The following is a 25740-nucleotide window of genomic DNA, read 5'->3' on the forward strand; positions in this document are numbered from 1 at the left end:
GGAAGCTATGTTGAGAATGCCACTACTTAAATTTAGCCAACTACCGAGAATGATGAGTTTTGAGTTTCTCCAACTTGGCTGCATGTTAGCATGACTTGGGTAATGTAAAAAGAAAATCCCAACGTCCAGGCCACACCCCACACCAATTAAGTAAAAATCTCTTGGGGTGGCTTCTGTAGTTTGTAAAGCTACCCAGGTGATTCCAGAGCACAGCCAATTGGAGAAACACTGCTCTGGATTCTTGCTACTCAAAATGTAGTCATTGACTACCAGCATTGGCATCGCCTGGGAGCACAGGCCTCACCCCAAACCTACAGAAGCAACATCTTCACTTTAACAAGGTCCTCAGGTGATTTATGTGCACAATAAGATTTGAGAATCCCTCATCTACAGCAGTGGTTCTCAAATTTTGGCATGTCTCAAGATTACCTAGGAACTTGGTGAAAAGCTTGGGCCTGTATGTTCCTTATTAGCTCTCTGCCTAACTGATAACACACTGAGTCAGGAGTCCGCAAGGTTTTCCTTAAACAAATGGGCATGGCTATATTCCACTATCACTTTATTTATAAAAATTGGTTGCGGCTATGTGGGTCATGGTTTGCCATTCTTAAGTGATACTAGTTCACTGAGATTATGACTGAGCAGTTTAATCTGCACTTTTTTTTTTATTTTTTGTTTTTGTGAGATGGAGTTTTGCTCTCGTTACCCAGGCTGGAGTGCAATGGTGCGATCTCGGCTCACTGCAACCTCCGCCTCCTGGGTTCAAGTGATTCTCCCACCCCAGCCTCCCGAGTAGCTGGGATTATAGGTGCACACCAACATGCCCGGCTAATTTTTGTATTTTTAGTAGAGACAGGGTTTCTCCATGTTGGTCAGGCTGGTCTCAAACTCCTGACCTCAGGTGACCTGCCCGCCTCAGCCTCCCAAAGTGCTGGGATTATAGGCGTGAGCCACTGTGCCTGGCCTAATCTGTTTTAAAACTTATATACAGATGTCACAGACCCTATCAGGAGGCTTCTGGATAATTTTTAGTCTAGAGAAATTGGAATTTTGAATAAGAAAAGCATCTGGACTTTGAGACACGGGTTGAAAACTGGGAATAATAGTAATTTTATGAAGGAAGACATTGTAATTGCAGTCTTTAATACATAGGTTTTGTTTAATTTTTCATAATGATCTTGAGATACATGGGACAGATATGAAATTCCCATTTACCAGGTCAGCTATTGTCTCAGAGGTTGTGATTTACCCAAGCCAGTTACCTTCAACAGGAAACATTCTTCTTTGGTGTGTCTTTTCAATATTTGCTTCGGGGCTAAAACCTACAGACTGCTTTCGGAGTGTTGGGATTAGATTTAGTTAAAGGCTCATTATAGGTAACTCTTGTTTTTATGCTTCTGTTGATTTGCTTTATGGTTCTCAATTTGACATGTACTGAAGAATTAGCTGTGGACCTGTGAGTAGCCGCTGCACTCCAGCCTGGGCAACAATGTAAGACCCTGTTCTTAAAAGAGGCCAGGCATGGTGGTTCATGCCTGTAATCCCAGCACTTTGGGAGGCCGAGGTGGGTGGATCACCTGAGGTCAGGAGACCAGCCTGACCAATGTGATGAAACCCCGTCTCTACTAAAAATACAAAAATTAGCCAGGCGTGGTGGCATGAGCCTGTAATCCCAGCTACTCAGGAGTCTGAGACAGGAGAATTGCTTGAACCTGGTAGGCGGAGGTTGCAGTGAGCCGAGATTGTGCCATTGCACTCCACCCTGGGCAACAGAAGCGAAACTTCGTCACACACACACACACACACACACACACAAAAAGACAACACTGAAAAAGCGCCAGGTGCTCAGTGGCTTACACCTGTAATCCCAGAACTTTGGGAGGCCAAGGTGGAAGAATGGCTTGAACCCAGGAGTTCAAGACCAGCCTGGGCAACACAGTGAGTCCCTGTCTCTACAAAAATTAAAATTAGCTGGGCGTGGCAGTGCACCTCTGTAGTCCCAGCTACTCGGGAGGCTGAGTTTGGAGAGTCACTTGATCCCAGGAGGTAGAGACTGCATGATTGCACCACTGCGCTTCAGTCTGGGCAACAGAACAAGACCCTGTCTTGAACTTAAAGACACACCCCCAAGCCCCATTGTGTTTCTGATTCTTAGGTGTTTTTTCAGCTGAAGTATGTTGAAGGAGTTGATTTTGAGTACTACTGCATGGAGAGTGAGGTAGACCCTAGCATTTCCTGCTCCCCCTTGCTCAACACCTCTATGGGGTGGTTTATTTTTATTTTCTGTGCTCTTTTATGGGGCCGGAAGCCATTCACCACAAACACTGTGGAAAGTCTATTCCCTGCCATTCTTTGCAGTGGTGGGAAGCCCAGCCCTGAGCACCTCCTGCCCACACATTTCCTGGCCCCTATCACATGGAAACCATCTCTCTTGTTTTCTTCTCTTAGCAGCCTATACCTTCGGCCTCTTGTGATCACATCCTTTCATCTTGGGCTTCAAAACACTTTTGTTGTGATGGCTAGAAAATACTTGGGGAGGTCACAGAGGCGTGCTCCCTGGTGTTGAAGGTTATAGAGGCCAGGGAGCTTGTTTGCAAACTTAGCGGGAGACTCTGCTGCTCTCCTATCTTGTTGGGTTGCAGCTCAGCTCTGGGCATCTGTAATAAAAGTTTGTGTGTGAAATGACTTAATAACTACGGTTAATTTAAAAGTTTTTAACAAATATAAAAAATAGATTTCTCCTGTGGGAGAAAACACTTTCTAGAACAAGGATCTTAGAGGAGAGAGTAGGAAAAAAGTGGGAGGAAGCTTATGAAGAAGGACTAAACAAAGTATGTTATTTGCTTACATTGATTTTATAGGTAGGTCCAAGTTCTGTCAATGGGATTTTAAAAAAGTATTTTCAAACCACCAGAGAGGCAGCCTGGTGTTGCAGAAAACACTTTGATCTGAAAGTGTTGATTCAAGGACTTGTTCTGCCACTTACTGTCTGTTGACCTTTTGTCGCTAAAATTTAGCAAATAATTACACACTTAGGCTCTGTGCTAGGTAGTGCATGGCATTAGAAAAGATAAGACACAGCCCTTCCTGTCCAGGAGTGAGTGAGCGTGGGCCACATGTCTGGCAAACTGTTAAGCGCCCTCCTGTTACGTTTCCCTATCATTGCATGAAGGAGGTGGGTGGCATTCTTATTTTCCTGATGAGGAAATGGAGACTCAGCAAGTGTTAGGTTTGAATCTTATTTCTGTCTAGCTGAAAGCGTTTGGGTTAGGCTTTGAATGAGATAAATCATAAAATAAGCATGGGGATAATAATACTTCTTACTGTGGTTATCCCAACAAAACGTAAGTGAAAATATCTGAATGTAATTGCTCTACAAATGTATCATTCCTTTCAGTGCTCACCAGAAGCTCTGAGGATTCCATGACATACTGCTTTTCTTCCTCAGCTGCACATCCATTTCACTGACTTTCAGCTAAAGCACTGTGGTGGCCAATGGCAGGCCTGGCTCTTCCTGGGAGAAGTGGAGAGACCTCCCTAGGAGAACCCTTTGAGACCTGCTATTCAGGCCTGTTAAATCCCAGGGATAAACAACTTTGTTTTTAACTTTTAATTGAAATTTTCCCTCATGCGTGCGTATACACGCACATCAAGAGGCCAGCAAGCTCCCATATGTCTAACAGCTTCAATGATTGTCAACATTTAACCCCAATCTAGTGTCAGGGTATAAATAAGAGACATCTGATGGCAGAGCTCATTCTTTCTGTTATTACTCCTTCCTTTAAATTTTTGCTTACCATGAGTTAAGTGCTACAGAAATGATCAGAACGGACAAGGTGCCTCACTTTCTGAGCCTTAAATTCCAGTAGGGAAGAGAGCCAAATTATTACATAAATGAAATAATTTTGTTGTGAGTGGAGTGAAGGAAAGAAACAGTAAACAGTATAATGTGACAGTAAATGGGGCTGGGGAGGGAGCTGCTTAGAGTGGTTAGGAACGACCTCTCTGACCAGGTGACCTTTAGGCTGAGATCTGACAGCTAAGAAAGAGTCAGCGAAGGGACCAGCCATGGGGAGTGTGTCTGGATATTAGTTATCCCCATTGGCATATGCTTGAGTAGTGGATAAGTATTGCCTTGAGGCCACAAACATCAATTTTTTTTTTTTTTTTAGACGGAGTCTTGCTCTGTTGCCCAGGCTGGAGTGCAATGGCATGATCTCGGCTCACTGCAATCTCCACTTCCCGGGTTCAAGCAATTCTCCTGCCTCAGCCTCCCTAGTAGCTGGGATTACAGGCGCCCGCCACCATGCCCGGCTAATTTTTTGTATTTTTAGTAGAGATGGGGTTTCACCATGTTTGCCACGCTAGTCTTGAACTCCTGACCTCAAGTGATCTGCCCGCCTTGGCTTCCCAAAGTGCTGGGATTACAGGCGTGAGCCACCGTGCCCGACAACATCAAATATTTATTGAGGGAGTGCCTCCTAAAGGTACAGAGCTCTGCCTTGCCATTCTGATCTCATCCTGAAGGGGGATCAAATCCATGCAGGCAGAGTCAGGAAGAGGGAAGGGCCACGGAGGCAGGAAACAAGACACTTAGTCTTAGGGGGCCTGGGAATGCCAGTCAATTCATGCTCCTTCCTCTGATGGCTGAATCTGGAACCACTTGGTATTTCTGAGTCCACAGAGCTTGGTGGAAAGCCTGGGATCCGAGTCTGGTGAGGATCAGGGCCTAGTTCACCGTGATCCTGTGCAAGCCGCTCCATGTGCCTTCTGATTTGTAAAAGGGGAGAGAATACTCTGTCTACCACTTGGGTTTATCATTTTGATCAAAAGAGTTGATGTTTGCTTTGGTGTTGTACAGATGTAGGATATTGTTAATAAGGAGTCCAGATAAGGATGTCGTTCCACCCATTTCACTTGGTAAATCACTGGAATAACTTGGGTCAGCAAGGATAAGGTGGACACCTTAGAGGTTGGTAAAAATAGAATCTTGCAGCCTCCACTGGAAAGAAGTCCCTTTTAAGGTTTACCTACTTTCCTCCCATCAAGGCTGGAAGCATGAAATGGAGACCAGGTGCTCCCCATTATGTAAATCATATTCCTTCATCTACCTAGACTCTCTTAGGTCCTGCCAGCCTTGTCTTCTTACACTTATATGATCTTCCTCTAATATTTTCCTTTTTTGTTGTTGTTGTTGCTAAATTTCATGTGGGTGGTTCGGGGAAAGACTTGCACTCCTCCCCACTACTCAGTGGGATTTTAGGAAGGCTTTGAAAATGGGAAGGATCCTCCCCTCAGATCCGATCACCTTTGGAATGGGAACATGCCCACATTTCCAGAGCGAACAGACACTGGAGTCCTCTCTTCTCAAAGGTGGCGAACCGTCCTGGAGTGATGTGGGTGTTCTGGCCTGCGAGGAGATGGCTGCCCGCAGAACCTGCCCGCTGGAGGGCGCTGCAGAGGTCTGGCTCCGTGCTTTCAGATGTGTTCTGCCCGGGGCTCCAGGGGGTCCTTCTGAAAGCAATGAAGTCCCCAGAGGTTGAGAGGGGAGATAAGACGTGAGCCTTTTCAGCTGTGATGTGGTGAGGAGAGTCAGGGAGGCCGTGAGCACTGTGGGGCCGGAAGTGTTGGCTTCTGTCAGAAACTCGGCCCGGCCTGACCGCTGCCTCCTGGCCCTGTCATTTCCCCTCCATCACGCGCTTCCTTCTGGAAGCCGGAAGCAGGAGGTGGGAAGCTGCGGAGGTAGTGACAAAATCATGGTGTAACAAGAAGCTCCTAGGGCCGAAGTGACTGGAGAGGTGGCCACACACTATGAGAAACACCAGCGCACCGGCAGGGCCTGGGGAGTTCTGAGCTCTCCCGGGCTGTGTGAAGCCGCAGCCAGCCCACTTTTTTCTCAGTATGGCAGTGCCATCTGACCTGGCCCAGCCCATCTTGTTCGGGTCATGGTTCGTCTTTCTGGGCATTCTGATGCATTCCCACTTCATATTTGCACTGGGATTTCAGTTTACTAAGCATTCCACACCCATTACTGCTTTCAATCCCTTCAACAACACTGAGAATAGGTGGGCAGGTATTTTTCTCTCTATGTGAATAATAACACATGGGGACTCAGAAAAATTAAAGGCCCCAGGAGAGAAGGCTAGTGAGGGGCAGTGACGCTTAGGGACAAACAACTGGTTCTCCTGCCTCCTGCCTGAGGACTCCTGCCTGAGGAGAATATAGTAACAAAAGCCTCTGTCTTGCAATTGCAGCCATTAACACATCTCTTTCATATCCACTACTCACTGGACTGTTAACTCCTTGAAGACAGAAACTCTGTGTGTGTGTGTGTGTGTGTGTGTGTGTGTGTGTGTGTGTGTGTATTTAATGGGAGCAGTACTTTCTTGAGGCATAATTACATGAAAATACACTAATGATGCATTTGATATATATATATATATATACACCCATGTAGCCATCACCCAAGATAAAGATATGGAACATTTCCACCACCCCTAAAGGTTTCCTCGTGCCCCTTTTCAATCCATCCTTCTACCCCAGAGGCAAACAGTGCCCTAATTTCTATCACCTGTGATGCGTTTTGCCTGTTCTTGGACTTCATCTGTATGGAGTCATAGTTTGCACAGAGACTGAATCCCCAGAGCACGACACAGCCTGGCACATGGCAGGTATACAATGCCAAAGAAAGCCTGGTTCTTAAACTACCTGTGAGAGAGAGTTCGTCCCACCGGGAAACTGAGGCGGTGGGCGGTTAGTGACCTGCCAAAGGCACGAGTGTATGATGTGGTGGATCCCGGACTCCAGCCAGCCTAATTCTGAACCCAAGGCCTCCTCCGGGCCCCCCACCGCCCTGGGCACTTCCTCCGGGGCTCCGGGTGGAGCGGGTCTGACGATCCCTGACGAACAGCGCCCCCTGCTGCCGGCCCAGCCCCCAGGCCCTCCTCTCCTTTGGGGGGGATGTGACAGGATGACACAGGCCTTGCGCCCAGCGCAGTGACGGGTACAGGGCAGGGACTTGTGGGATAAGAGTCACCTGCCCTTTTATTTTCCTCGGAAAAGAGCTTTTCCTAAACGTTGGGGGCTTTCTCTCTCCAGAATTAACAGACAAAGGGAGAAGAGGTCTTTTTGGTGGAGCGCTGCTGCCCCCATGCGGGGGGATGGCGACACTACCGAAGAGCAGGCGATCAAGCCTGGTATTTTTGGGTTTCAGGTTCTGCGGCTCCCTGAGACCTGCAGATTCCTGGTCTCCGGGTCCCTGGGTCCCGGACGTGTCCATCAAGGCGTCCATTAGGGCCATCACCTAATGGACAAGCATCAGGGTAAGGGGGGAGGTGCTACTGAGGGGGGTCCCTCAGAGAATCAGCCCTAGCTCTGTGTGGGGACAGATACGGCCTCTCCACATCCCTCCCTCCCAGGAGACACTGGCCTGAGCATAAGTCTTGAGGGTCTGCCCTGTATTAAGCAAGCGCTTAATCAGGTGAGACCAAGGTCTGATCTTGGCTGGCTTGGAGGGGCAGCAGAGGTGCGGTGAGGGAGGCGGCTCAGCGGTGGGGCCAGCAGCACCTCCCCAGCCTGCTGCGGGCCCGGTGCAAGTCACAGAGGGGCCGGCAGCCCCTCCCAGCCTGGCATGTTGGCCTTGCTGCACCTGCGGTTGGGGGGTGGTGTAACGGCCCAGCCTGCTCCCCTCGGCACGTGGCCTGGGGCGATGCTATCTCTAACTCAGTATTTTAAACTCTTCTTTCCAGAGGATGTGGCTTCTGTGGGAGAGCTTCAAAGGGTGCCCTACTTGCCCCTCTTGGTAACCATGACATCATGGAAATGGGAGGGACCGCCCCAGCCCCCAAACACCTGGAGGGAAGTGGGAGACTTTTTCCACTTCCTGTTCTACTTGTGGCTACTGACTCAATGTCTGACCTGTTTATTAATTGCAAAATATAGCTCTATGAGTGCTACCCAGAGAGGCCTCAGGCCTGTGTGTCTCTGTGTGAAAGGAGGCCTGCACCCCCCACCCCTCGCCGCGTTGCCCAGGTGGCCTTGACACAGACGCAGGGCGCTGGTGGTCCTGCAGCCTTCTGGCAGCCAGAATGACAGCACTGGGTCTCCATGTGCTTGCTCCCCAGACTCATCCCAGTCAGAAGCTCGTCTTCCCACACATGGCTCACGGAGGTAGATGGGTTTTAGAGTAGGACTCATGGAGAAACTGAGGCGAACCCACATAAAGTGACTGTTGGCTCTGGACCTCAGTGTGGTCACACAGTGAGGTCAGCCTCCCGGGTACCCTGCGTGATTTCCCACAGTCCCTGTCCTCCAGGCTTTGTTGGATAGATGTGTGCCTGCCTGGGGGCTGCCCTGAGCAAGGGGCCACCACTCAGGCTTTCCTTGTTCTGAAGTTCTTGACAAGTTACTTTAGCTCTTGGCAAAACTGTGAAACATTGACTCACCTGACCACTTCCTCTACTAATCCCCACTTTCCTTTCTCCTGTACTCCCCACTCCTCACACTCAGCTCCCCCCACCCAGAGCCTAACTGCAGGAGTCATTCACTTATTCATTTAATGGCATCTGTTGTGTGCCAGGCACTGTTCTAGTTCCTGGGGACACATTGATGACAAGGGACATTCCCATCCCACAGAGCACACAGGCCAGGGGACTTCCACACCAGGATGGTACCTGATAATAAGGTGCTATAGGCCTGTCTGTATATGTGATCCCAGGGGAGTTGAATTTTATGTTTGGACCTAAAAAATAAGCAACCCCTTAAGACTCAGATGGCTGCCCCCAGTGAGGGTAACAGCAGAGGGGTTGCTCTGTCAGAGCTGAAGACCCCACCAGGATGCTCCTGAAGCACGTGCTTGCACAGCCTGCCCTTTCTCCTGAGTGGCTATGACTCCAGTTGCACTCAGAGGTCAAGTCTTCAAGTGAAGTTTCAGAGAGTCCTCTAGAATCTTAGGGCTGGGGCCACAAGAGCTCATTTAGTCCATTCTTCTGCCTTTGGGACTGGCCTGTGCTTAAGTCTTTTGGGAGAGTAGGGCATGTGTCCAGAGAAGTCCCTTCTACAACTGGCCTTAGTAACATGTTCCCTGCTGGGATGTCAGCCTGAGGTTGGGTCCAGGCTGGTAGAGCTGCAGCTGCAGCCCACGGCCCTGGCTCACAGGGTCTGTGGGTCTTCATGGCCAGTCTCTTCATGACTGTGTTTTCCAGGTCTCCTCAGCTGCCTATTCCCTCCAGGCTAAGCAATGCCCAGTTCCGTATAGCTGGGCCCTCTGCACTGAGGGGCTTTGCGGTGGTGGCGTTAGGCCCAGTGCTGACCTGCCCAGTGGGCACAGGAGCCCTTCTCCTGAGCCTCCTCACAAGGCCATTCTAATTCCCTCTGACATCCCAGGTGGGCCCTGGAGCCAGACATGCGAGCAGAGCAGTCGGAGATGGATGGAGTTTCTATCCCCACTCCCAACACTTGCTCACCCTCGACCCACTTGCTCCTGGTCCACCCCTCTGACCTCTGCCCTAACTGGCTTTAGGTTTAACAGCCTCGGACATGAGGGAAGGTTCTTGCTGAATCGAGGATCTCCTGGATTTAGACGGAAATTTCTCAGGGGTGGAGCTGAGCCTGCTCTCTGGATGGCCCCCTACCTGCCTGGGCCTTGTCATCCTGCCTCCCTGCTTGGGTGTGGGTGGGCCCATAGCCCCTGCTGCATCACCTTGCATAGATCTGCGGGCAGCCTTGGGGGACCAGTGACTGCTGGGTTTTGCTGCCTGAGGGCACTGGGCTGGCAGGCCTCCACAGGCCTCCACAGGCTCCCACAGGCCTCCACAGGCCTCCACAGGCTCCTGCAGGCCTCCTGCAGGTCTCTTGCAGTCCGGGTCTCCTCTGAGGTTCTTGGAGGGGTCTATCTTTGACCCCTTCACTGCCGTCCAGGCTCTTGTCTCCTTCCCTCAGCCCTATGACTTCCATGTCACTGCAGCCAACTCAAAGGAGCAGACCTGCCTCTCCAGCCACCCACACTTCCCTTGCCTGAATCTTTTTTCTATAGAACAAAACAAAGTACCACTTCAGGGGGAAAAGAAAGAGAAACTAACTGGCCCTCAGTTTTTAATGGTTGATAAAGGCTTGCTCTATTAACCCTCCCAGGGGCATTTTCATTTAACACAGGGAAGAGAATGCTTTAATTATAAGAAATTCCCAGTGGTGGAATCTCTGGCATTATGTCAGACTGGTGAGGAGGTAGAGGCCCCCCAGAGCTCCGCAAAGGTGGCAAACCCCGCTTTTGTGAAGGTGGTACGGTCCTACCACGTGCGAGAGTGACCCTGCTGTGATGGAGGTCTGAGCCCTTTCCCTTTGGTGTTCTTTAAGGGGATTGTATTTAGGTGAGAGATGGGGCAGCTTAGAAAGAACTGGGGATTCTGTGACTCCCCTCAGTAGGGCTGACCAGGAGAAGGGACACTGGTTCTTAATTCTACAGGGGTCACAGAATCAGAGGTGCAGGGAGTGGGAGGTAGCCTCCAGTCCTACCCGACATTTCGTAAGTGTCAACACATAAGCCTGTAGAGGGGAGGGACGTGCTCTAGGTCACCTGTTAGAGCTGGTACAGGTTAAGCATCCCTAATTCAAAAATCTGAAATTTGAAATGCTCCAAAATCTGAAACTTTTTAAATGACAACATGATGCTCAAAGGAAATGCTCATTAGGGCATCTTGGATTTCAGATTTTTAGATTAGGGATGCTGAATTGGTAAGTATAATGCTAATATTCCACCCCCAGCCTCAAAAAAAAAAAAAAAATCCAAAACCTGAACACTTCTAGTACCAAGCATTTCAGATAAGGGATACTCAACCTGTAGCTTCATCCCTTTGAAAAGAAGCAGGCCTGAATTGTAGCTGAGAGGATTTATGTATTTCTGGCTGGGATGGTCAGACGCATAGGGGAACCATGGAGTTATTCAGGAATGGAATCCCCTCCCACCCTGAGCATTGGTAAGCCTCAGCTTTGGGTCTTGGTAGCTGTGCTTGCTGGGTGGATGGTGGAGTGGTCTCTAAGTTGTGTTCCCCTCAGCATCCATGACCCTGGGGAAAGGTGCTCTGGCAGCAGGAGTCTCAGGAGGGAGAGCGCAGTGTGCTGTGGACCCCAGGGAGCCCCATGTCTTTTCTCTTAGGTGAGAGCTCGAGGCCTCTACTCTCCTCGGTCAAATCTCTGGGCTTGTGGGGAGACAGCTCATCTCCTTTTTCCTCATTCTCACATCCGGGATGGTGGGAACATAAAGTCCTGCTGGGGTCACAGCCTCCTCTCAACCTTGCTCCTGGTGTCAGCTTGGGCACCTCAAAGGGCTGGTGTGGGGCTGGATCAGGCAGCAGAGTGGTGGGTGGTCCCCAGCCATGAATTTGTGAGACAACGCACAGTTTCAGTGGAAACCCAGTCTGAGAGGAGAGGCAAAGGAAATACTCCTGGAGGGCAGGAGACAGTGGGTGGCATTTTGGGGACACTTGCTGTGTGGTCCCTGTCTGCCGCAGGTCACTGCCACCCACGTGTATGGGCTCCTGTTATGGGTGGTCCCGTGGCGTGGCATGAGAGTGGGAGAGGAGGGGTCCAAGCTGGTAGGTGGGTTTTCCTGGCCCTCAGCATAGCCTGCTAAGCGGAAGCTTTTAGAGGTTATTCCAAGAAGAGGTTGACTTAGGCAGCTTGTTGAATGAGGCTTCCTGGACAGCATCATAGACAAATGCCTTGGTTTTTCTCTGCCCAGCTAGTGATCACCAGCAAGCAGAAAATGACTCCTACCAAACCCAGTCAAACAGAGGCACAGTCTCTGCTCTTCCAAATCATTTTAATGAAGGCATCGGCAGCAGGATATACAACACGCCCAGATACACAGCATAGCAGGGCCTTGATAATGAGATAATTTCCCCCTACATCTTGAGAAGAAGAATACTATGTATTCCTTTATGAACACTATTTAAAAAAAATAAACCCCTCACAACATTCTCTGGAACTTAGAGCCCAAGAGAACCCACTGAGGATCCATCATCTGTGGGATGGCGGAGGCAGTCTCTGGGGAGCGAGAGGGAATGTGCACTGCCAGGGGAGGCTGCAGCAGCCTTGCCTCTGCCGTGAATGTCAGGCAGTGACAAGCAGCAATAAGGGAACAGGGGGGTGGCAGCAGTGTTTGGCAGCTCTTCAGCAATCTTAATCATAAATTCAGGTAGGATCCAGTTGGTGGCATTGCCGGGGGGGCACAGAGGTGGTAGCAGCTTTCTCCTCCTTGGGGGTGGGAGAGTTCCCTCTGTTTGGAGAGGGAGAAGAGGAGCGATGCAGAGGAAGGAGCGAGGGAGCACAGGCTCTCTTACAATCTTGCAGATCTGGAATGAGGAAGAACAGAAGTCAGGCTGGACACTGAGGAAGACCCAGGACTGTTAGGGGTGTGATGGTGATGGCTCTGTTTGGGGCTATGTGGTAGAGTTCTAGGAGCAAATGTACCCTGGAGTTCTTATTTTTTTTTATTATTTGAGACAGGATCTTGCTTTGTCTTCCAGGCTGGAGTGCAGTGGCACAATCACAGCTCATTGTAGCCTCAACATTCCAGGGCTCAAGCGATCCTCCCGTCTCAGCCTCTTAAGTAGCTGGGACTACAGGTGTGCACCACCACACCTGGCTAATTTTTTCACTTTTTGTAGAGGCGGGGTCTCCCTGTGTTGCCCAGGCTGGTCTCCAGCTCCTGTGCTCCTCCTGCCTCTGCCTCCCAAAGTGCTGGGATTACAGGTGTGAGCCCCCGCACCCAGCCTGGAATTTTTTTTGATGGTGATGGAACAGGATGCAGTTGTCAGCAAGACGACTGGGGACCCTGGGGGAGGAGGGTGTGGAGACTCTAGCCATGATTAGGGTGTAATATGAGTGTAATGTCTTCCTTCTACTGAGCTAAGAGAGCCGTATTGGGGAGAGAGGACATGAGGAGGTTACACGGTGAGAGAAGTACAATACAAGGCATGTGGTGTACACAAGTGTCTCTCTTCTTCCACTCATTAGCTGTGTGGCCTCAGTTTCTTCGTTTCTAAACAACTGTTCTTCCTACCTCATAGGGGAGAAGTTCAACTGAGGCGGCTGAAATGAGGATATTTTACAGTGTTTCAGGCCATTGTTATTGCACAAGAGGAATTTGTAACAGGAAGAAGTAGGAGAGTTTGGTGGGCTCAGGCTTTGGACTTAAAAGCAAGACCCTGCAGGGAGGTTTGCTCTCAGAGCTTAGGATGCACCCAGAGACCCGCGTCCCTAAACCCCGCTCCCAGCTTCAAGGCCCCTCACCTCAGCTGGACCACAGCCGCAGCGTCATGAGCAGATTAAACCCAGCCACTTTCAGGAGGAGGATTCGGAATCCAATCACTGACAGGTTTTGAAAGTTTAGGTTCGTATCTGTAAAACCAAGAGGCCACAGCGGTTATGGGCTTGCATGTCCCAGGCCTGCATGGCCTGCAGGACACACCCACGGTTTTCCCCAAGGCAGAGCAGGCTGGGTGGGGGAGGCCTACGGCTCCTGCACCTCCTCTCCCTTGCAGCTTCTGTGCATATCCCCTTACAAACAGATTTTGTGCATTCTTCCAGGGCCAACAGTATTGTGTTTCAAGACAGAAACACCGACTAGACTTGGCTCTTATTTTATTTCTGAGCCCTTCTGGGGATGGGATAGGTGCTCAGAATTTATCATCACAATCCCTTGGGTTCAGATGGGCCCCTTAGTGAGTTCCGCTACCACAGGAAGGATGACTCAATAAGAACAACTCAAATGGAAATGAATATGGGCCCAGGGTGGGTGTGAGGAGTGGCAGGGGATTCTTGAGAGACAGCACCATTGCCCAGAGCCTATGTGAGTACTGTTGCTTGTCTTGAAAGAAGGCAAAACCTCTTGGCTGTCCTCAGGATGATCTGGTTAGTTTAGGGCTATCCCTAAGGGACTCAGAAATTTCACAGCTGGGCCACCCAGGAGCTCTCTCTGGCTCTCTTGACAGTGGAGCTGTTGAAAGGAATACAGAGGCCTAGGAGAGAGTCCTTGGTATATTGAAGCTAGAAACTCATCCTCAAAGTGCTTAGAATGGAAAGTCAGAGATGGTGAGAGGGATTCAGGAGAGACCCCATCCAGCTCTGGGCAGGTCTTGAACCGCTGTTTCCATTCCTCATCATTCATTCCCACATCTACTAATTTCTTCCCACTCTCTCATCCAGGCAGGGTTATTGCGGGTTCATCACTTCCGCAGTCCTGTGCAAACCCAGGCTAGACCCCTGTCTTACCTGTTTCAAAGCTTTTCTCGACCAGCTTGACATCACAGGGACTTTCTAAAAGGAAAAACAGACATTCTTTCGCATCCAGAGCAGGCTGACTCTCCCAACCCAGGCCTCCTAGTTCTTGGGCAGGTGAACAACTACAGCCTTTCCATGCCTCCCTGTGGAGAGATCTAGAGGGAACTTACAGCATATGGGCACCTGCTAGGGAGAGCCCCTGGCCCTGGCAGGACCGATACCTCGGCTCCTGGACACCATTTCTATTTACTCAATATACACTGTTTGTACAAAGTACATGTTGCATGACCCTGGCCACATGTGCCATCACACATAGACCCTGCTCTTGCCTGGCTTCATTCTGGAGTCCAATGGAGGCAGTGAGGCATACACAGTGACAAGGGCCATAAAGAGTATAAACGGGTACTTTCATGTGTTCCAAAAAGTTTTGATCCCTGCACCCCAAATTTTTTCCTTGGTTTCTTCTTAGTAAACAGCATTATCATTGACTCAGCTGCTCAGGCCAAAATCCAGCTGCCTTCCTTGATCCCCTCTTTGCTTTCTCATCCCTGCATGGTTCTACCTCTGAAACCTGAATGGTGTTGGTTACCTCCCTGCCACCACCCTGCCCAGGCCTCCATCATCTCTCTGCTGCAACTGCTCCCTTTCTGCTTCTACTCTTGGCTCACAACCCACTCTCCGTACAGCACTCAGATTGATCTTTAAGAAAAGCAGGCCGGGCGTGGTGGCTCACGCCTGTAATCCCAGCACTTTGGGAGGCTGAAGCAGGTGGATCACCTGAGGTCAGGAGTTCGAGACCAGCCTGGCCAACATAGTGAAACCCTGTCTCTACTAAAAATACAAAAAATTAGCTGGCCATGGTGGTGGGTGCCTGTAATCCCAGCTACTCGGGAGGCTGAGGCAGGAGAATCACTTGAAACTGGGAGGTGGAGGTTGCAGTGAGCCAAGATGCACCACTGCACTCCAGCCTGGGCAACAAGAGCAAAACTCCATCTCAAAAAAAAAAAAAAAAAAAAAAAGAAAAGAAAAGCAAATTAGGTGTCCCTCCCCTGCTTGAAGCCGATCAACAGCTTTCTGGCGTACTTAGAATACTGTCTGCCCTCTCATGGCCTAGAAGGCCCTGTGACCTGGCCCTGCCTCCTTCATTCAACTCATGCCTGCTGCTCTTCTCCTTTCTCATTGAGCTCCTATCCCAGGCCTCTATAGGGTCCTCTCCCTGCCCTTGGTAGGGCTGGTATCTTCAAGTAGCATTTCTTCAGAGAGCCCTTCCCTGACTTTTGTCCTGAAGGTGGCTGTTTTCTCAACCCTGAGTTAAAACACATTCCAATCTGAAGTTATTTGGACTTTTCCCAGCTGACAGATGGGCTCCCCCAACTAGAATGGTGCTTCCTCTGGGCACACCCCTCATCTGACTTTTTATTCCTCCACTTCAACACCTGGTGCATTCATGTGCCGGCACAATCAGTGGTTGGTGGGTTAATGAGTGAGACTGACTTAGTGAGCTGGGAAAGATTTTTTGGCAGACAGGGAGAAATAAGGAGAGGCAACTTGGAGAAGGGGCTTAGAATGAGGCCTAGAAGAGCAGTAAGGGGCAAACAGTCTGAGCAAAGGCAGGCAGGCAGGAACTCAATTGGAGAGACTGAGGCTGGGCCAAGTGCCCTCTCCTGCCACCTTCTCTTCATCTGCTTTTTTCCCGTGTCATTCTCTGGACTGCCAGAACAAGGCTCACTGTTTCTTAGTAAAAAGAGGGTTTTGGTGGCAATGGATAAGGCTGAGACCACCAATCAGAGGAGTTTTAGATATCATTGACCAGAGCTCTGGGCAGAACCAGGCCATTCCTGAAGCAAGGAAACAGCCTGCGAAGGCACCAAAGCTGCCCTTACCTGGGCTGGGGAAGAAGGTGTCTGCTGGAATAATGCTGTTGTTGAAGGCATTTGCACATGCAAAATCAGATTTGTTGCTCCAGGCCACAGCACTGTTGCTCTTGAAGTCCATAGACCTCATGTCTAGCACAGTTTTGTCTGTGATATACACATCAGAATCCTTACTTTGTGACACATTTGTTTGAGAATCAAAATCGGTGAATAGGCAGACAGACTTGTCACTGGATTTAGAGTCTCTCAGCTGGTACACGGCAGGGTCAGGGTTCTGGATATCTGTGGGACAAGAGGATCAGGGTTAGGACATGATCTCATTTCCCTCTTTGCTCCAACCCAGGCTGGAGTCCAGATGCCAGTGATGGACAAAGGCGGGGCTCTGTGGAGCTGGCAAGTCACGGTCTCATGCTTTATACGGGAAATAGCATCTTAGAAACCAGCTGCTCGTGATGAACTGGGACTCAGGGACAGGCACAAGCTATCAATCTTGGCCAAGAGGCCATGATTTCAGTGAACGTTCACGGCCAGGCCTGGCCTGCCACTCAAGGAAACCTGAAATGCAGGGCTACTTAATAATACTGCTTATTCTTCTATTTAATAGGATCTTCTTCAAAACCCCAGCAATATAACTCTGGCAGAGCAAAGGCAGGCATGGGGAAAAGGCCCAGCAAAGCAAACTGTACATCTTGGAATCTGGAGTGGTCTCCCCAACTTAGGCTGGGCATTAGCAGAATGGGAGGTTTATGGTATGTTGGCATTAAGTTGGGAAATCTATCACATCACCAGGAGATTGCTCTGTCATTGATAGAGGTTTTGAACTATAAATCAGAACACCTGCGTCTAAGCCTCAGCGCTACCGTTTACTCAATATAAGGCCTTGAGCAAGTCACAGCAGCCCCTTACATCTCAGGAATTTCACCTGCAAAATGAATATGGTGCCTCATCCACCTTCCTAGCCAGGCTCTTCTGAGAAAGAAATGAGAGCTTCTCCATATAAACATCTATTTAATAAACTGTAAAGTACCAAACAAATGTTAGTTGGAGCCATTGACCCTGCCAGAATATGGCCGGGATAGAGTGCTAGTGAGTCATGCAGAGCCACAGCGTCTATCCTTCACCCTCAGAAAGCAGGAGCTGCTGGAGGCTTTTCCTTAGTGCTGAGACTCATTCTTTAGTATTTCCGTAGGATTTTGTGTTTTTAATGTGACTCTCATTGTTTATTCTTTCCGACCTCCTGCCTTTTGAGGAGGAAACAGAGGTTTGCAGGAGGATTAGCATGTTGGGGCCACCCAGAGAGTTTCCAGCAGGGTGGGGATTAGAATTTCCCACCCAGTGGTTCTCTGCTCCCACAGCGCCCCACATGCGCACGAGATTTCTCAGACCCTGGTGATTCCCCGACAGTTGCTGAGCCAGCCATGGTGGCCTCGGCAATGCAGACATCCAGCTGGATCCAAAACCAAAGAAATCAGCCCCTGGGATGCTGAGTGGGGGCAGAGCTGCCTGCAGCACAGGGCTGTCCCTGGAGCAGTGGAGCAGGGGTGGGCTCCATGGTCAGAGGGGAGAGACACCCAGAGCTTTGGCTCCAGAGGCTTCTGCCTACTTCCCTCCTCATACTTGGGCAGCCTGACATCACTCTGGGTGAAGGCCCTAAGGCATAGTTCCTTTGCTGGGAAGGGACAGACAGAAAGCCATTAGCTCTACCAACACGTCCCCCTGATTGTTAGTCATCAGTGGGGGTACTGGACAGCACTGCAGAGGGGGAAAGGAGTCTGGAAGTGCCGATCCTCAAGGCAGGGGATCAGGGGCCACCAGATGCAGGTTGGCTTTAAAGAGGAAAGGGGGTGGCCTTGTGGGGCAGAAACCCAACTTTGAGTCCTGGTTAAACACTCACTCAAGTCCTGGGGCTGGTGGGTGTCAGACTGGAGAAGATCTAGGCTGCTCTGTCTACTATAATAGTCTCTAGCTACATGTGGCTGTTGAAATAAAAATTAGTCAATGTGAAATAAAATGTTTTCAATTAAAAATGGAAACTTCATTTCAAGAGCTCAATAGCCACATGTAGCTGGTGGCTGTTGTATGGGACAGTGCAGATTGACAGAACATTTCCACTGCCACAGAAAGTTCTATTGGACACTGTTGGTCTAGCAAGCGCAATGCCACAGAACACAAGACTCTGAGAAATGGCAACAGGGGCTGAGTTAGAGGTACTTAATTTTTTTTAGCCTTTTTATCCTTTCATCCCATGTACATTTTATACTTTTTATCCCCATGTACGTCTAGTTCAACCTTATCTCTTTGCCACTTTTAATTTGGAGGTGTTTAGGGGTCTGTCTGCCAGAGTCCTTTGGGGAGAGACATCCTATTCTACCCTAGTAAGAAAAACACATCCCATCACTGATGATATCAGAAGGTAGGCTTGGCAAGACGGAACCAATTTTTTGATGTGGAAGTTCAGCTATTCTAGATCCTAAGCTGTCCTTTAAATTCAAAATGAACTGCAGAAGCACATGTGCTCTAGTGCTTTAGGTCCCTGGGGACACAGCAGTGATTGAAAGCTTCCTTACCATTAAATCTGTCCCCTGTATTTGGGCACTAGGGACCCAGAAATCAGAATTAGTGACACTCACTCTGAGTCCCACTGAGGCTTTAGTGAGCATCAAGAAACTGTGGGCATGGGCAGACGTACGGGGAGAAATGGAAACTCTGGTTCCTTTGCCAAATTGCAACTGGGAGGTAATACTTTCATACCATGCCCAGTGTCTCTATTACAGAATCCCTTAGGTTTCTCCTCCTCTAAGGTGTGGGATGACCCCTCTCAGAGCCCACTGAGGAAGGAAAGGGGAGGTCTGCGGCACCATAGCTGGCTGCTCTCACCTTCACTTCTAGTCTGCATCTCTGAATCGGATTCTCAGTTTCCCAATGGCTGGCCCTGGCCCTAATTTCTGTATTCTGTTGAATGCTCTAGTATTTCCTTTCTCCATGCCTAAAAAGACATCTTCTCTGACTACTTTTCAACCAATTTTATTATCAGATGTATACTTAGGCTACTTTGCATGTGCCTTGATTATTCCCAAGATCATGCCTTCTTTCTTGTTGTTCCCTACGCCCAGAACTTCCCTTCTCTCCTTTCTCTGCCCATACAGATCTTATCCATCCTTCAGGGCTCAATGAATCCTTTGTACCACAGGAAACTTCTCAGTCTAGGCCAACTTCTCAGCCAGCACCCTATCCCCTCTGAATCTCTATTGTGTCCACTGACATCATCAACTGGTCAATACTAAAATAGTTTTCTGGCTGCTTAATTTACAATAGTTCAGTACCTTTGTCTAGTTTTTATACCACTTGAGGACAGGACAGGAATCTATCTCACACTTCATACTCAGTCTAACATTTTATAGAGTGATAGTCACAGAGAAGGCATTTTACAATACCCATTGAACGATTAAAGTCAAATTTTAATGTTTGACCTAGAGAAACATGAATATTCAAGATAGATAGTGATGCTTTTCCCTTCCCAGACCTCTGTAAGAAAATTAGTTACAACATCTACAGCAAGCCTCACCACAGTAATACGTGATACCTCCAGAGAAAGGATTAGTGACACTGGCCCATGGGGTTGCACGTGGTGCCACCTGGGATGACTCACCAGATATAATGAATACATGGGTCCCTTTCCCAAATGTGAGTTTATCAATTGTTCCTCCAGTATTCACACCATAGGTGACACCATTGCAGAAACTCACAGGACCTACCTATTACTTAAATAAGAGAAACACTGATCTCCCCCACAAGGCAGGAGAGCAGGAGAATCACACTCCTAAGAGTTAGACCTTCTTCTTCTTTTTTTGTTTTTTTGTTTTTTTGAGAAGGAGTCTTGCTCTGTCACCCAGGCTGGAGTGCAATGATGCGATCTCAGCTCACTGCAATCTCTGCCTCCCGGGTTCACGCAATTCTCCTGCCTCAGTCTCCCGAGTAGCTGAGACTACAGGCGCGTGCCATCACGCCCAGCTAATTTTTGTATTTTTAGTAGAGATAGGGTTTCACTGTGTTAGCCAGGATGGTCTTGATCTCCTGACCTTGTGATCCCCCCGCCTCAGCCTCCCAAAGTGCTAGGATTACAGGCGTGAGTCACCATGCCAAGCCTAAACCTTCTGCTCTTTTGCACCGAAATTTCACTTCTGATACGGAAGTTCTCCTCCTGTTCCATTCTGCTGTGGTTCCCTGGGCTGAGGTTGTGATTTCATATGATTTCAATAAACCAATAATTCAGTAGAACAAAAACCTCAATTCCAGGCAGCAGTATCTTGGATACGTTTGTGGAAGGTTCAGGAGTACTCGCTCATTGCCTGCCTCATGGTTCCTAAGGTCCCAGCCTAAGGATGATGTCTGCAGAGCACTGAGTGCTGGATGGGAGGATTTTCTGGGGATGGGTGGAAGAAACCATTTTGGAGCCCACAGAGGAAAATACCTGGGTTCAAGCTGGCATTTTGGACAAAGAAGAAATAGTTGTCCATCCTCCCTTGCTCTCCTGCTTCATTCTACTTACTTGGCCGGATGCTCAGTCTGGTCCCTGATCCAAAGATTATCTTGGAAGCACTGCTGTACCCCCACTGTGGGTAAGGTCTTTGAGATAACCTTCTTGATGCTAATCTGCTGGAAGCCACTGGGGTCCCAGAGCAACATTCTAACAGGCTCCTTGGGTCTTTGTTGCTTACATCTTTTATTTCCCAAGGAAGCGATTCTCCTTTCCCTTTATGATAGTGTAAACCTTAGTATAAGCAAAGCCTCAATAATAATAATTATAATAATATTTTAGAAAAGCTACTACTTATTGATCACTTTTTACATTCTGGCCATTATCTCATATTATTATGATGTAGTTATAGTCATTTTGCTGTTGAGAAAGTGGAGGCTTTATTGAAAACAGCCAGTGAGAGTAGAGCCCAGATCTTCCCCAGGTCTGTGGGCCTCCCTCTACATTGCAGCCTCTATACCTTGTAATTGCATGTGGTATACTTGCCGTTCAGTTAGGGGTCTGGGCCACTTTTACCCTTAGGAGGAAGCTGAAAACTCTCCTAACTCCAGACAGGAAGATTCTATGAGTAGGGATCCCCATACCATGTTTATTAGCCAATCCAGGGAATTTAGCTACATGCTGCAATAAAAGAGAATTTGTGTTTGCCATTAACTCATCTCTTTCCCCCAAGGGCACTTAGCTAATTTCCTGAATGTTCAGATTATCTGGTGCCGATATTATCAGCTTTGCTTGAAAGCACTCATTATTTGGAACTCTTTTTATGTTTCTATAAATTATTCTGCTCAGATTTTCATTTATGCAATTGGCTCTTGGAACTTCTGTGTTTCATATGAGAAATGGGAACATTTTAAGTCACCAAGAGAGCTTGTAGGAATGGAAAATGAGTGCTTCCCAATATATCCCCAAGTTTGCTATAAATCATCACCTGTTTTCTCATAGACAAGTGGTCAGTTCTTTTTGCACTGGTCACTTGCAGGGTCATACTCACATGGGTGTACAGCCAGCCTGGTCCCTGCTCCAAAAATCAGCTTATTGTAGCCACCAGAAAACACACAATCAGATGGTGCTTTACAAGAACTCTGACCTGGGCAAGGCAAGCCTGGCTGGGGCACTCCATCTCCTGTCCCTGTTTTCCAGGCTCCCCCAAGTCAAACTTTCTCTGACAAGAGAGAAAAGTCTCACCTACCAGGTCTTCATTCCTCCTATTCACTCCTGAAGATGCATCAGAGGCCTCACTGGTGCTGATTATTTCTTTCTAATCATCATGAAACAGCTTCATTTTATTTTGGCAATTGTTGAACACCTATGCAACTGTGCAGCAAATGCTCCAGCCACTGTCGGAACAGCTCCGGGGCAGATTAGATGCAGGTGTCAACATGCAGGATCTACGATGCCCCAACACTTTGCAGGGTTTCCCTACTAGAAACAATGGCAACTTTAACGCCTTTTTCCAAATGTGAATTTTTGGTCTTCTTTGTACACACCTTTCTAACACAACTTGGAGCTGTATATTTCCAAGATGATTCTGCTCCTAATGGAGAAAAGTTTCCTTAGAACAAATCTTTTCTAGGTGGTCTCTCAAGTGGAGACAGACTTCATATATCTATCATTAGACCTCTTTCTTTTCTGCTGCTAGAACTCATTTGTGCTGCTTACTTATCGAGATATTGTAAACCTTCCACCTCTGATCTCTGGTTCTTGAGAAATATGATAGGTTTCAAGCTTTATAAATTCAGCCTGAACCATGGCTGAGAAGAGGCTTTGATGAAGCACACATATGAACAGATAAATACAGAGGTGCTCTTCCCTGAGAGATGGGCCTTCTCCCACCACAGACATCTGGATGGATTCTGCAATCTCCTGGTTTTGAGGTCTAACAACTCTCTCTGTTAGAGAATATTTGTTAATGTATAAATCATAACTCATCTAGCCAGAAGGCATTTTTTTCCCCACAATCATTTGTTTGGTGACACCTATGTGCCAGGCATTGTGCTGAGCTTTAGAGCTGTGAGGATGAAAAAGGGTCCTGCCCTCATGGAGCTTAAGGTATAGTGGAGGATGTGTGTATGTACCAGGCAATGAGAATTGGAGGCTAGTCATGTCTTCTGTTGTGCTTCCATTGCAACTTGCATGTACCTCCACTATGACATGGTGACAATGGGCTATAGTTGTCTGTTTGCACTCTGAGCTCCTGGATGGCAGAGACTCTCCCTCCTTCCCTGGATGGCAGAGACCCTCCCTCCTTCCCTCCTTTCCTCCTTTTCTTCCTTCTTCCCTCCCTCCCGGTCCTTCCTCTACTTCCTCTCCTTTCTTTCCTTTCCTTCCCTCCCCTTCCCTCCCATTCCCTTCCTCACACTTTACTTAGTGCTTGGAATAAAATAATTGTCCAATAAATATTTGTTGAATACATAAACCCTCTAAATATTTCCATTCGTTTCTAATGCAGTTCTGTTATTTTCTTTTATTAAGACTATTTCATTTCTTCTTTAATTTCTATATGGTTCCTTTTTACAAACTTTTTATTATTTTTATGGCATTATTTAGGCTCTAAGTTCTTCCTATATCTCTCTATTGGATGTGCAGTTTTGAGAAAGTGTGTCCAATGCCCAGAGTCTTTGGGAAGCATAATTCATCACCTTTCATGAAAACTAAATGGAACAAAAATAAATCTTTTGGCATAATCAGTCAGTTTCCTTTCTGATAAAGATCTTTTGTCTCAAAGGAATCTGTCTCTGCAATGATGAAATGGCCAATTCCCATTGGCAAATACTACCGTTAGAAAACAGACTATTAAGCTAGTGGCTAGGAATTAAAATTTCAAGATATTCAAGCCTCATAAAGAAACATGAAAAATTAGTTCAGGAAGTACAGATTCATCATCTAAGAAAGCAGAGTAGGGGCTTTCTGTGTCTTTGGCCAGAGCCTAAGTTTGGGTACTTACTTGGTTGCACTTGGAGTCTTGTTCCACTCCCAAAAGTAAGTGCTCTCCTGCCCGTGTCCACACCCTGGTACATCACAGTACAAAATCCTGCCCTCTGCCAGCTGGGGGCAGCCGCCCATGACCCTCATACACTCACAGTTTCTTGGGAGAAAAACTTTTAAGCAGCCTATTCTATGGTTTGATGATAAATTTTTCTTTCTCTCTAACTTTATGCCCAATAAACAGTCCCCCTAAGTTTCTCCTTCCCTCCCTGCCATACCTGTATCCTACCACCCAACCCGATGACTCTGCTGATCTCTTCAGAAGTGCTGAGTCACCATGCCATGGTCGCTATGGTAAGAAGGCTCAGGATGGGCAAACCAAAGGCCAAACAGATGGCCTTTGAGGTGTGAAGTCTTCCTTCATAGAATGCAGGAGGCATGGTGGTGGCATGGTTAATAACAAGGCCCTAGAGTCAAACAGATTTGAGTTAAACTCTAGCTCTGTCATTCGTGGCTATATAATCTTGGATAAGTTACTTATCCCAAGCCTCTGTTTCCTCACCTGTAAAATGGGCAAAATATCGGCTACCTATTATTAGGATGTGTGTAATCACTGAATGAGAATTACATAAAAGACAAGAGAATGGCCACTGGCACATGTCAGGCATTCAGTAAATAGTAGCTCATAATGGGATGATTCCCAGCAATGCTTTACACTGGGGGAAAGGATGAGGCTTCTTGCAGCCAGAAGCCCAGAAACGCATCCCTGTACCATCCATTCCAGTACCACAGAGTGCCTCAGCACCCTGGCTGGTATGCTTTAATTTAGGGGAAGGTATCTCACGGATTCTAGGGGAGGTGGTGACAGAGTCTCAGGCATAAGAGACATAGGAGTGAGGGGGCAGAGTAGACCCCTTGGTTCCCAAGAAGAAAATTCTGTTTTAGAAACTTAACCAAGAGTGAAGTCTTTTTTCACAACTTGGGGATTTGTCCTCTGAAATCATTGTGCAAAACCCTTGTCCGGCACAGCCTCAATCATCTCATCAGACCTGACACTGATAGTTACTCCCAGGCAACAAAAGACTCCTTTAATGATGGAACAGATCACAACACAAACTCTCACTACTACAGTATCCTTCCATAATATAATCTGTCTGCAAAATTTCTCTTGATCATTTCTATAATACTTACACGGATGAACAATAAGGCTGGTTCCTCTTCCAAATGTAGGTATGTAGCTTCCTCCTGATGCACACAGTGAGGACAGCCTTTGATAAAACCCATTTCATGTGACCTCCCTCTACCAATTGCCCCATGGTATTGGGCAACATCCTGGGAAACCCTCCTGAATACTCTCTGAGTTGTAGAAAGTCTCCTACTGCTGTCCTTAGAGCCCCCGAGTGCTGGAGCCTAGGGGCAGGAGCCAGGGGCTGGGGACTGGAGAGCTCTTTGGCCCCCGTGTACCCCGGGGAAAATACCACCTTCCCATCAGCAGAGAAGCAGGGCAGCAACTCCCCATGTCTGCTCCCAGCACCCCAATACAAACACCACACTCTGCTTGCTTGGGGCAGACATTCTGAGGGTCTGGCTTTGCTACTCTTTACTCAGATGCAAGGAGCTTCTGAAAGTGCTGCGAGGACAGAGAGCAAAGGAAATTTTATGTGACATTTTTCCTGAAGCTGTTCTGCCCTCCTTTTCTCAGAGTGCTCCTTGTTCTCTTTTCCTTTCCAGAGCTCTTTGGCACTTCCCACTCCTAGTCTTCTTCCTATGGGAGACCCTGGGGTTGGATTTCTGCATATCCCTGTTTGAGGCAACACTAAATCCAAGCAGGATTTAGGCACTTCCTGTGATTTGTGCTTTCATCCTTCCCTCTTTACCACCTGGAATTAGGCCAAGGCATCCAAAGCCCTTGGATTCCTTTATTTCTAATGACCTTGACTCAGACAAGGCCCTGCCTCTGTGAAACCCTACAATTACAGAGAAAAAAGTCACAATAATTTCCATAGAATTTTTGAAAGATGGGAGGAAACAGAGACCATGCTGTCTACTTCAGAGATATGAAAACTGAGGCTCAGGGAGGTCATGGCCTGCGCCACAGTCCTGAGCTGGGGCAGGAACTCAGCA

General features: G+C 48.1%; 1 protein-coding gene across 1 annotated transcript in view; it reads right to left on the reverse strand.

Moving 5' to 3' along the window:
- Positions 1 to 11801: 11801 nt before the first annotated feature.
- The window catches only part of LOC101135612 (T cell receptor alpha chain MC.7.G5), a 548557-nt gene continuing 534618 nt past the window's right edge, over positions 11802 to 25740 (reverse strand). The window contains exons 4-7 of the mRNA XM_063698253.1: positions 16164 to 16436; positions 14272 to 14316; positions 13291 to 13398; positions 11802 to 12350 (exon numbers count right to left, since the gene is read on the reverse strand). Coding sequence (XP_063554323.1) covers positions 13292 to 13398; positions 14272 to 14316; positions 16164 to 16436 — 425 coding nt within the window. The 3' untranslated portion in view covers positions 11802 to 12350; position 13291. The remainder of the gene's footprint in view (positions 12351 to 13290; positions 13399 to 14271; positions 14317 to 16163; positions 16437 to 25740) is intronic.

This window comes from Gorilla gorilla, chromosome 15, assembly GCF_029281585.2.
Source record: "Gorilla gorilla gorilla isolate KB3781 chromosome 15, NHGRI_mGorGor1-v2.1_pri, whole genome shotgun sequence".
In the NCBI taxonomy this organism is placed as follows: Eukaryota; Metazoa; Chordata; class Mammalia; order Primates; family Hominidae; genus Gorilla; species Gorilla gorilla.